A 12,798-nucleotide genomic window follows, 5' to 3' on the forward strand; every position below is an offset into this window, starting at 1 on the left:
GGACTGACTAAGCCACAGAAACTCTCTCTGTATGGAAGAACCCTGTCGGGTGTAGCAGCCACTTGGTATGCTAAGTTGGAAGATAAAGTGAAGCAAGACTGGAAAGAATTGGCTGAGGCCTTTGTTGATCAGTATTCCTACAATACCCAAGTTGAAATGACCATGTAAGAGCTTGAAACAACCCGCCAGAACCCAATAGAGCCTTTTGTGGAATTTGTTGCAAGGTGGAGGGCAAAGGCCGCACAGATGACAGATCGCCCTTCGAGAGGGATCAAGTGCAAATGATGGTGCGAAACCTCGAGCATGATATGTTGCAAAAGTTAGTAGTCGCTCCACTATTCACTTTCAAAAGTTTGCATGAACTGGGGGTTCAGGTCGAAAATACGTTCAACAGTGGGATCATTCCCAGAACAAGTGAACCGACAAGGAGGGCGATTGCAGGGAGTACCAATGCTGGTAGTAGCGTCATTCCCAATTCCACCGAGATCAATGCAGTCGCCACAGCCAACCCTTTTGCCAAACCAAGCCTACAAGCAGCCGGCCCAGCCCGAGCTCAGGGCAGAACTTTCACTCCCCTCTATATGAGCCTGACTAGCGCACTAAAAGCCTTGATGGAAAGAGGGCATCTCAAACCCCTCGATCCTCAACCTCTGCCTGACCCGCTTCCAGCCAGACATAATCCCTCCAAGTACTGTATGTACCATCAGCAGCGCGGTCATGGCACCGACCGTTGCTACCGCCTTCGTCATGAGGTCCAAAATCTCATCGACAACCGGACGATAGCTCCACCTTCAACCCCCGATGACCAAGTACCTCATCCACATCTCAATCTGATCCACACACTGGCCGTCCCTTACGACCCCAGCGTATACATCACCCCGGCCCATCTACCCAAGCCTGAGGTGTTTATCCCGGAAAGCATGGACTTATGCATGATGGGTGCATCTGAACCCCAATTATCTCAAACCCATGAACCCACTACTTCTGAGCTGATGAAGATGATCGAAGATCTTCAGAGAATTGTGGCAGATCTGGCCTTTGGAGTTTTGGCTCCGTCATCAACCGCATCACATACCAGGGAGTTCATGTCAAAAGGCTCCTCAGGACGGGCTGTATTTGAAGAAGGCCAATCCCTTGGCAAAGTGGAGGCAAGTGGTAAGAACAAGGTAGGGGCAGGCATTGGTCCCCACGAACACCTTCAGTGGGATATTCAGGCTTTGAAAGCCGAAGGGCTGAACAAACAACAAGTACTCGCAGTTGTTGCAAAAATTGTAGATGACACTTTCGCCACTCAGAATGAGAGCAGTCTGAATCAAGGGGCAATCCGGGAGAAGGGCCGCTGTACCAGGAATGTTCCTTTCAGCTCTAAACCCTTGCTCGGAAGAGATCAGAAAACCCAGTCAGCGCCTACCAATCCCTTTGCTGGTGCATCCAGCAAAACTCCACAAACCTCAAAACACCCACCTCGAGGCCAGAGGGTGTTCGTACCACTGTACATGTCTTTATCAGCGGCCTTGAGGGCCCTGATTAGAGAGGGGGATCTGAAACCCCTGGAGCCGCGACCACTGCCAGATAGACTTCCTTCCTCCCATGATCCGACCAAGTACTGTGCCTTTCATCAGCAAGTCGGCAATGTCACTGATGGTTGTTTCCGTCTTCGCCACGAAATACAAGATCTGATTGACAATAAGGTCATCGTCGCACCAACTCAACAAAGTCTATCGTCATTGGATTAGTGAACCTGGGGGATAATGCGATGCGATCGGGGGATGAACCACCTGCGGGCGGCGCTCAGTTTACTTCAGATGTGGCGTTTGACACGCACAGTTTTGAGCAATGGGCGAACACTAGTTTTTGTACTTTCTGACTTGGGTATTGGGTCAGTTTTGTTGTTTTGTATATGGTCAGTCTTTTTGTACTAAGTCGGTCATGTCTGTCTTGTTGTATCGAGTCAGTCCTGTTTTGTTAGAGTCAGGTGATTCCAGGGGTGTTACCTCGGGCATCACTATTTTGTTTTGTGTTTGTCTTTTCGCTTTCTTTTGAGTCTGTTTCTGCCATGGAGCCAGTTACACCAACAATTATGAATGAAACAGCAGTGGTTTTTCATGCTTTTGTGCTTACTTCTGTCTTGTGTCAGTTGTACCAGAAAGTCGAATGGAACGACGGTGCATTTCACCTGCTTCTCTGTGCTTTTAAGTCATTGCGTTGACCTAAGTTTTTCAAAGATGTTTTTGAACATTGTGATGAAAACGAAGAGGACAGAATTTCTCGGGTTTTTGCAAAAATTTGATCATTTGAGAGAAAGAGAGGCATGCTAAGCCTTTAATGATTGAGATCATGCTTGTTAATGTGAGTATTGAGAAGGATCCTGGCTTGATCCAGATTGGTCTCACACTGTCTTCAGCGCGAGCGACTAGTCGCTCTCTTAAAAGATTTAAAAAAAAAAAAAATGTTTTGCGCGATCCTGCGAAGACCTGTGTGGAATCGCTCTTGAGATTGTGCAGCCTAGGATCGCTCTCAGCCTCGAGACTCGACCGCTCATTTTCAAACCTTGAACTTGGATTCAGAAGGTTCAACGATCAACCACAATGTGAGGCCTGTGTGGCCTGATTTGAAGCAGCCCATGCATTAGGGGTAGGGAAGTCAGATCAAGAAGATCAGATGTCGCCAAAAGAAGCTTGCAAAGCTAGATCAGAAGTATCCCTGGAACTCGGGGCAAAAATGCCAGATGTGCTCGAAGAGCCGAAGATTGGTCGTCCTGCAAATCAATGAAGACTGGCAAGAATGCCAAACCCCAGAAGAGAAGAAAGAAGAAAGTATTGCTGAAGAACTACTGAGTTCCGATCCACGACACTAGGGGCAACTTCAGCCTCCATTGGATGGACTCCTGCATCATCAGCGAACAACAGCCGTCCTCCTGGATTCATATGACTTCAGGATCTCAAACCATTCAACATGGACAAAGCTACACTTTTACCCTTGAGAGGCTCGCTGGGCCGAAAACCCGGAAGGGCGACCCAGGCAAAAGTTAGCGCAAGAAAAAAAAGAAGAAAAAAAAAGAAAAAATAAATAATACAAAAAATGAAAATAAAGAAGAAAAAAAAAAGAAAAGAAAAAAAAAAGAAAAGAAAAGAAAAAAGATGAAAAAGAAAAAAGAAGAAAAGAAATGAAAAGAATTGAAGAACATAGCTCGTAAGGTTGAAAACCCGCAAAGGGCGGCCTTGGCAAAAGTTAGAGCACAAAAGGAGAGGTTAAATACCCGAGTGTACCTTAACCCCGAACTACGTAAGGCTTGATTCCCATCTTTGGGATACGTAGGCAACTTCATTCTGAAGTCCAGCCGTAAAACACTTCAAATTGATTGTGCCCATGTAATGGTTTTGGGCATCTTTGGCTTCTCTGTATCCAAGAATTTGGTTGTGTTCGTCACTCTGAGGACTGACTACAATGCGCTGCGATGCTATCCAAACAAGGGGCAACTTTCCGTTTCCATACAGTGTGCCGCGGTGCCATTCAAACAAGGGGCAACTTTCCTTTGCCGTGCAGCTCTTTTCAAGCAAGGGGCAATTTTCCTTCGAATCTGAAGTTGCGCATCTCAAGAGTAGGTTCCGTGCTTGTTGAGCATTGGCCGTTTGCAAAAATAGTTTTTGAGAATTTTTACTGAGGTTAACTATTCTCTCGAAAATTATTCCATTTTTCCAAAAAACTAGAACATTTCTTGGACCCAAAAAAGTAAAATTTTCAGTGCTCATAGCCTGACTTGCATGATTTTCAAATCAAAAATCGAACAAGTATGTTAATCTGACTCTCATTCTGGTCAAAATTGTTTTAGTAAAAAAAAAAAACCAAAACAAAAACAAATGGTCAAAATGATGAACTAGGGGCGCAGTTGAGTCAGGTGTTCTGTTTTTTCCCCATTATTAACATGCTTGCCAAGAAAGGCACCATACCTGCCGGAAAAAGGCATCAATGAAGCTAACCGCAAAAGGGCAGAAAACTCTCACATCTTCCAAGCATCGAGGTATCAAGCCAAGTGTGAAGCACGAACTGGAATGGGACGAGATATCGCATTCCCTCATCTGGGCATATCTGATCACGTCCAAACTCCCCAGTAGAGCGCCGTCAACCGATGTCAGCTGCAGATTTGCTACACACCCAATTGTAGCGCAACCCCTCTGTGGGAGAAACTCACTGTTGTGAACAAGATTCAGAATCTGGTAGAATACCAGGGGCAAGAGCCCACAATTTCCAGCTTATCCATCAACCACCCAGGGGAGGGATGAAAAAATGAGAGATTGAAGAATAGAGAGATGTGAGCTGAGAGAAAAAGTGAGAAAATGGCTTTTTCAGAAAAACAGAGCCTGAGGGCCGAGCGATGTGAGAATCACAAATGAGAAAGGGTGGGAAACAATACCTGGGGAAACAGGCTCCATGTGCACATTTGAGTCTTGTGTTTTATTTTGTCTGTCTCGATTCTTGTTTTGAGTCGCTTCGAGTGTTACTCGATGTGTTTAGGTTGTTTACCTTTGTTTTTCCCTTGTCGAGTCGTTTTGGCTGTGGCCAGTCGTCGGCTCAATACCCGGTTAAGAACTCATTTCTCAATTTCCAAAAAATTGTCTTGTGCTCAGAGTGCTGTGCCATTCTCCACATTTGTGCAAAACAGTATTTGTTCTTTCATAAAACTGCAGGGTCCACCCCCGATAAGTGTGAACAGTAGAACAAGGACCTATCTGAAGCTATGTAGGTTCCAGACTGCAAAGCAAAAGAAAAAAGGAAAATTTGGAGCATCTTAGGGTGTTCCAGCTTTGGCAAGATCCGAGACTACATTTCAGGTGCACCTTCCCAGACCTCGCCATTTCTTTGGAGTATGAGTGTATCTCGACCCCAAGTGTAAGCCTGCTTCAAGTCAGAATGGCAATTAAAACAGCAGCAGATGTTATCTCTTGCCAACATAAACAGGGTGTGCCCTTTTTGAGCTGAGTGTCTTACAAAGTCCTCCGAAAGGTAAATCGGAGGCACCAGAGTACATGTTTGATGCCCTTCCATTGCATAGAATGTGCACTTTCATATACACTTCTGTGACATGCGTGTCGCGCATCGTTATCCTTTCGATTCTGCATAGAATTTGCTTTCAATATTGCATAGAATATGCTCCTGTTTCTTGCATAGAAAATGCTCGTATCTTTTGCATAGAAAATGCACTCTTCCATACTTGCATAGAAAATGCACCTCATTTGCATAGAACATGCATTCACTCGCACTATCTTGTGCACTTACACTTTGTATCTCACTAGCACTGTCTTGTGCATCTTGTGGTTGTATCTCACTCGCACTATTTTGTGCATTGCATATCAATCGCGCTGTTTAGCGTATCGCACTGTTCAGTGCATTTCAAATCAATCGCGCTGTTTAGCGCATCGCACTGTTTAGTGCATTTCAAATCACTCGCGCTGTTTAGCGTATCGCACTGTTTAGTGCGTTTCAAATCAATCGCGCTGTTTAGCGTATCGCACTGTCTTGTGCATTTCAAAATCAATCGTGCTGTTTAGCATATCGTACTGTCTTGTGCATTTCAAAATCAATCGCGCTGTTTAGCGTATCGCACTGTCTTGTGCATTTCAAAATCATTCGCGCTGTTTAGCGTATCGCACTGTTTAGTGCGCTTCAAATCGCTCGCGCTATTTTGCGTATCGCACTGTTTTGTGCAGCTACATTCTCGCTATTTTGCGCACCTTAATCGCACAGTTTTGCGCAGTTTATCGTTCGCGCTATTTTGCGCATCGCACTGTTTTGTGCAGTTTACATTTCGCGCTATTTTACGCACCTCAATCGCACTTTCTTGTGCATTTCAAATCACTCGCACTGTCTTGTGCATTTCAAATCACTCGCGCTTTCTTGCGCATCGCACTGTTTTGTGTACCTTACTTGCATTTTGCAGGCATCCTATCGCGCTATCTTACGCACCTCACTTGTACTTGTTAGTACATTGCATTGTTTTGAATACAAACCGGCTTCGCGTAGCGTATAAGTCCAATTGTCAAAGTCTTCTTTCATATCATTTGCATCCTGCTCCTGAACTACGCTGGTTTGATTCCTTGCAAAGGGATACGTAGGCAGCCTGCGGGCATAACCATTCATTCATTTGTATTTTATTTGTTTGTCCAAGTCTTCCGCCTTGTCAAAAATAGGTCGTCTTTGGACTTTGACATTCACTCCTGTCATTCTTATGACTTCCAAGTTCTGTCAAAGAGGGGCAACTGTAGACACCTCATTTTTGACAGCCCATAAGACTTGGGCGTTACTGATGGTTTACTTGGTGATAAAAGGTGTGCAGGGCAAAGATCCAGTTTCTTCGGCAAGGAGAGAGACAAGTGTCAAATTCACACCCCGTTTTGGACCAAAGCAATTTTGGATGGTTTTTAGACCTAAAAACCCTCTCTTTCAAAACGTTTTTTTGAAATAAAGTTTCTGCGTTGTTTCGAGGCTCGCATTTTGTCAAATGTTGCGCTTTTCGGTAAACCGAGCAGGGACGAAGTGGAAATGAATGAAAGAGAGATGAAATCTTTGAAAAATCTTTCAAAACACCTTGCTTAGGGGTTTGAAGTTGATGAAAAGAGGGGAAGAGAGAAGAAACCAAGTTGGAGGAGAAGACAGGCATGAATCTGGGTAGAAGGGAGTCGAGCAGTCCTCGCTGAATCGAGCTTATTCATTTGAATACTTGGATTTTAGCTATGAGACCACCACCGTTGGAAAGCTTACTTCCGGGGCTTCATTTTGCACTCACGAATCTCCTAGAGCCATGTCCGGGTGGGGGAGATATGATCAGTTGAAGTTAGGCATCATCCCGGTTGGATCGAATCTGCGCGGCTTCACCAAAAAGGGCATAACTTTTTGCACAGGAGGAATTATAATGCAAGGTTTGTTCCATTGGAAAGATAACTTCCGGGGCTTCAATCTAGACACCCACCGGGCACTTTTTGACCTTGGAACCATCTGTCGGCAATCTATTTATCCGACCGGCAATTTATTGTACCGACCGGCCAGAAAAGATGGCTGACCGACCAAGTTTGCTAGCCGACGACCTTCCGGAGTGTTCTACAGATTGAATGAATGCCAGCTGTGCCAGCTGGAATGCACAGACTCTGCTCCCCATGCACGTGTGTGGCTGTTTTGCACCCTTTGCACCCCTTTTGACCCTCTTTTTTTGCACCCTTTGCTCAAAGCTTCTTGAGGAAGCTTTGACCCCTTGTCTTGGCTTCCTCAAGAAGCTTGCACCTTTGCATTAGCTTCTCTTAGAAGCTTGGTCCCTTTGACCCTTTTGTATAGCTTCTTTGAGAAGCTTTATGCCATTTCCTTGCTCTATAAAAAGAAACCCATCCTCCTCCATTGTTTTGGTTCAACAAAATCAGACCTAATACATACATATAACATATATATCACCCTTTCTCTCTATATCTCCCTCTCTCTCTACATTTGGGTGTGTTAGAGTGTTCAAAGACCCTTGTTCTTGGCCTATTGCACCACACCTCATAGCCATACACCACTACCATTGGACTGAGGTTCTTGGGAGGGTTTATTGAGCTCTAAAAGCTGGTTTTTGGCCCCTGAAGCTGCTGGTCTCGAATTTGATCTTCAAGGGTAAGTTTCTTCCCCTTTTTAGCACTTTCCTGTACCTCATTTTAGCCTGTCTTGCTTGCTGATTTGAGCTTGGTGTATAACATAAGAAAGTTTTTTTTTTTGTGTTTAAGATACTTCATTAAGACCACTTTTGTGTTTGAGGTCGTTTACCCTCTCTTAGGCCTTGTTTGGCCCCATTTTTGTGTGATTTCGGTGAGCTCCGGGACTACCTTGTTTGGGCCTCCTCACCACTGAAATCTTGAGGGATTTCAGTGGTGAGGATGGTGGTTTGAGGTCCTAAGAAGGAGAGGGGTGACCCTCTCCCTTGTTGCCTTGTTTGTTGCCCTTTTTGGCCTTCCAAAGGGGCTCCTATTTGCATGCTTCCAAGCCTTGTTTCAAGAATTTTTCAGTGGGTTTTAGGACCCCCATAAGCCATTTCTAGAGTTGGTTTGGTCTTGTTAAATGTCTATCTTGCATGTGCTTAATAACTCCTTGGATGGCCCTCTAAAGTAACTCATCATTTTTGCATGCCATGGTTGCATATCAGTGGTTATTTGGGCCTATTTTCACATGTTTTATTCACTGATTTTTGATGGTTTGGTGAGATTCCATGTGCATCATATACTTGCCATACAACCAATGTTTGCTAGTCAAAGTTGCATGCTATTTTAGTCCATCTTGCTAACATCTTTTGGCCATGCTTTGAACTGAAAATATGCATGTTTTGGGACTGTCTTGCATCTGTCTTCATGCTTCATGATCAAATAATGCATGCTTTGTATAGCTATAGGCCAATGCGTATGCCTAGTTTTGTGTTTCGGGGCCATTCCATGCATCGGGTGCCATGTTTCCGTGATTCGGGGCTGTTTTATATCACATTTCAGTGCTGAAATTACATGCTTGTATGCCATATTTCATGCCTCGCCATGCCTTGTTAGAGTTTCATACTATGCCTTAGGTTTGGTCCTCAGTTTGCGTGCACGCGTGCACGCATTTTGAGAGTCTCATTTTCATCTAATGGCCACTGATTTTGGCATGCTTGCGAGCTATCCATGTTAGTTTAAGTCCATCATCGTATGTTGTTGCATGACACGTTTACTTACATGTTTAGGTTGCACGCCTAGTATACATTGCTCATTTGCATGTTCATGTTGCATACTTAGCCTCCATGCCTAGGTTGCATTTCATTGAGCATGCATCCCTTGCCTCTTGATCAATCATGATAGGGGTTGGGGCCCTTTGATGTGTTTTGTGCTTGCATTTCATTTGATATCGAAGTTGCAAAACTTGGCCTCTTAGGCCATCATGCGTAATTGATGGCCCGAGGGTCGAGGGGCATACTCCCTTGAGTCCATTACATGATTGGGAGAGTGGCCATGCATACACTTGCTTGAAATTCCATGCCATCCACTGTTTGTCCTTGTTGCTGTCAAAAACCAGCTTCTGCAGGAACTTTCTGCCGACCGGCACTGAAGAATGCCGACCGGCAAAGAATATGAGGCCGATGGACTTGAAAGCAGCCGATGGAAATTTCCCGTGGCCGGTGGTCATTTCACTTTGCCGGTGGTGTTATGCAGTTCTCATTGAAGATACCCTGAGACTTTGGCAATTTTCAGAGGAGCAGGGCAGCATTAACAGAGGCAGCAGTGGCATGGTATGGGTTTCCGGGCAAAATGGACCGAGCATGCATCATTCGCGCATTCCGAGGCACGGCTGCGGCCACCTTCTGTCTGCATTTATTTTGTTAATTAATTAAGGGTCTGTAATAATTAATTAGCTAGGATAGTTGATTTGTTATTCGGACTGTATTATTCTTTTGGACCCTCCGAGTGAGGGAAATTATGTAATAAGTGTGGGTGAGTGTGTGTATGTCTTCCAACCCCCACTTCTTTCTCCCTTTTACTTACCCGCTTTGATGGTTAGTATTAGGACACGTTTAATTTAGCATACCTTATGCATTGCATGCGTGCATTCATACATTTGTCTTGCATGCACCGGGCTTGGCGCGTCATTCTAACTGCATTTGTACTTCAATTCCAAGTTGAATACGTGTTAGTTGTATCATCATCATATGCCATCTTAGAATAGCCGAGCTTGTCTAGATTGCATCTTTGCATGTGTTGCACTAGCCATTTTTAACATGAACTAGGATCATACATGTGATTACTAACTAGTTTTTGTTTTGGCACAGAGTACGATGTAAGTATTTATGCTTTAGCATCCTTGCATGCGTGTGAGTGTTGCCATGATAGCATGATTACCATGAGGCTAGCTGCTTATGTGATATAACTGCTTGAATGCCTGTGGGTGAAGGTTGGATTGTCTGAGTTGGAATGATTCATTGAAATCCGTTCTTTAACCTACTTGCGAGTAGCAAATTTCAAAACATTTTTTCAAAACAATCGGATATGCAATGCTTATTTCCAAATTAGGCAATTTGGTCTATACTTGTTTGCTGTGCGCATAACATAGTAATGCTAGGCTAATAATTGGTTTAAGAACACATAACGTTTTCAAAAACGGATATCATGGTTAGTAGAGGCCAATCTTCGGATCGGGCGAGAGGGGGTGCTCATAGCTGACCTTCCCCAATCGTACCCAAGTTCCCGAGCCGAGGCAACTTTGGTGATGACGGACACGTGGCCTTTGGCACCGAGTCAGGGTTTCCTAAATTCCCCCCAAAATAAAATATTTAGGTGGCGACTCTGTATCTGGCAAAGCAGTCCATGTTTGGCACTCCTTTTCAAAAATCTGTTTCTCAAAACGATTTGCCGGATTTGGACTCTTCAGTTCAGATTAAGAACCATGACACAAATTGAGTCCGAACTGTAGTAAGGCCCACGGGCGCGTCTACACACCCCTTTCGATTGTCGTGTCGACTCCCCGCCTCCTCGTACGTGTCTATTTATTGCGATTTAAAATTTCGAGGTCCTTTCCAGTATATATGTTATGATGCTCATCGCTGGATTACCTTCTGGATCGTCCCCGAAACTCTCCTCCGATATCCTCTTCGTCCTTTGTAAGTTCTCTCCTCCCTTGCTTCGAGGGCTCTTTCTGATTTTTTCCTTCCTCGGCATATTCTCATAGACTAGGATATGGCAAAACATTTAAAAGACCTCCTCTCGTCAGATCGTATTGTTGGCTTTAAACGCCATTTCTCTATTCCTGATGATGTCCGTTTGTCGCTTGTAGCAGGCGGCACTCTTGATATGGAGAGGGAGGATGAAACCACGATTGTCTTTCCAATTTTGTCAATTGCAGAGGGTGGAGTCCGTTTCCCCCTTCACCCGTTTCTTAGGGATGTGCTTCGCCATTGGGGTTTAATCCCTTCCCAACCTAATGTGAATATCTTTAGAGTCATAATGGGGGTTATAGCGCTCAACCATCGCCTAAGAATTAACCTTGGCATTCCAGCCATCCAGCATTGTTATGCCTTGGCTAAGGCTTCTGGTCAGCACGGACGTTTCTTCCTTAGGGCCAAGGATGTCGACCATCAGCTGATAACTATGCTTTCCAGTTCTAGAAAACGAGTTGATGATGTTATGGTTGTTGTCCAGGGTAACTGGGAATTTGGCGAAGGGGAGGATCACGCTGACCCTATTCCTAGATGGAGGGACGAGCCAGGTGGCTGATTGCTTTCTCGCTTTTATTATTTGTTCGTTTTTGTTGTAAAGCCTCTTTTTTGAAATGTTACGGCTTGGCTTGTGTAGGGAGAAATTTGAAGAAAGTTCTATCTTCAACTGATGGCGCCATTCTTTTGGATATCGAAGTTACGCTCAAATATTTCGGCCGTCGAAGTCTTCAAAAACAAGGCAGGGCGGCCCACATTCTGCTTCGCTACGAGCCGACATATACGTCCTTCTCGGTGGCGGAAAGTATCCCGGTTCCGGAGGGTGAAGATTCTCTCATCGCTCTCATTTTGTCTGACTTAAAAAACTTGAGGCAGGTTAGTTTTGGAGGGTCGGATTCAGAGCGGGGTGTAGCTAATGTTACCGAATCAGATCAGTCCGAAACCGAATCTGACGCGGTATTGAATTTGGCCGATCCCCCATCTGCTTCGGGCCGAGGGGATCTTTCGCTTGACGGCGTTTTTCACGGTTTTGAGGATATTCCCGCTGCAAACCCTGAAGACATGACCGGGTTAAGCCTGACAAAACTTGCCAGGAAGGCGAATGCGGAAAGGTTGGCCACGCAGCGAAGAGCGGAGGCCCTTCCGTCTGAAGCACCACCCGCCACCACATCTCAATTTTCCCTGCCTGCTGGCGAATCAGAGTCCTTCCGCATTATTGAGGTGGAGACGGCAGAAAATTGGGATGCTTGTTTTACAGACCGGCATAAAAGAACATGGCAAACGTCCTTGATTAGAGGGATCGGACGTGATCGTTCCTTTTGTCATTCAGCCGATGATAAAAAACGTGCCGGTTTCTTCTGATGCTTCGGCACTTAAAGATCCAGAAGTCGCATTTAGTTTGGCTACATCCGTGCCTTTACCGTCTGACAAGGAGGCTTTCTGGGTGGAAATGAATCTAGATGCGACAGCACTGGCCGCCCAATCGGCACTTTTGGTACATATTCGAACTTAGCTTCACTTAATCCAAATACTGTTGAAGTTATGGTTCTAAATTCTTGTTTTACAGACCGTCGGATGGATAGCCGATATGGGCCGTCGCCATCGCGACGCCGTCAAACAGATTGGTCATTTATGCGAGGAAGTTGAAGGCCTGAGGAGAAGGGCCGAGGTCGAAGCGTTGAGGGCGGACAAGGAAGCCTCAAGGGCCGAGGCCGAGATGGAGAAGGCTCGTTACGCGGATCAATTGAGGTCAGATGCCGAGAGGAAGGCGGACGTGAGCAAAGATGTGCTCAAGTTGGCCCAGAAAAGTGATCTCCAAACTGGAGGCTGAGTTGGCTGAAATGAAGATGACGAAGGAATTAGCTGAATCAGAGTCTTCCAAAGTATTCGAGGCCGGGAAAAATGTTGGGCTCGTCGAGTACGTGGACCAAGTCCCCAAGTTTGAAAATCAGGGATTCAAACATGGCTGGCACAAAGCCCTTACTGCTGCTAACGTTTCATTGATTATGCCAATACCATATGAGCAAGTGGATGTTGAGCCATTGGAGTCTGATTCCGATGGCTGATCCGGCCGACTGACAGTTTTTAGGATGTCGCATGTATTTTTACAA

The 12,798-nt window shown here is 45.2% G+C and overlaps 1 protein-coding gene across 1 annotated transcript in view; it reads left to right on the forward strand.

Moving 5' to 3' along the window:
* LOC145818249 (uncharacterized) overlaps window positions 1–12,518 on the forward strand; it is an 89,156-nt gene extending 76,638 nt beyond the window's left edge. Inside the window, exons 2-3 of the mRNA XM_082912891.1 lie at window positions 11,328–11,908; window positions 12,255–12,518. Coding sequence (XP_082769017.1) covers window positions 11,328–11,908; window positions 12,255–12,518 — 845 coding nt within the window. The remainder of the gene's footprint in view (window positions 1–11,327; window positions 11,909–12,254) is intronic.
* The last annotated feature ends 280 nt before the right edge of the window (window positions 12,519–12,798 follow it).

This window comes from Camellia sinensis, unplaced genomic scaffold, assembly GCF_055761805.1.
Source record: "Camellia sinensis isolate YWXY unplaced genomic scaffold, ASM5576180v1 Unanchor6, whole genome shotgun sequence".
In the NCBI taxonomy this organism is placed as follows: domain Eukaryota; kingdom Viridiplantae; phylum Streptophyta; class Magnoliopsida; order Ericales; family Theaceae; genus Camellia; species Camellia sinensis.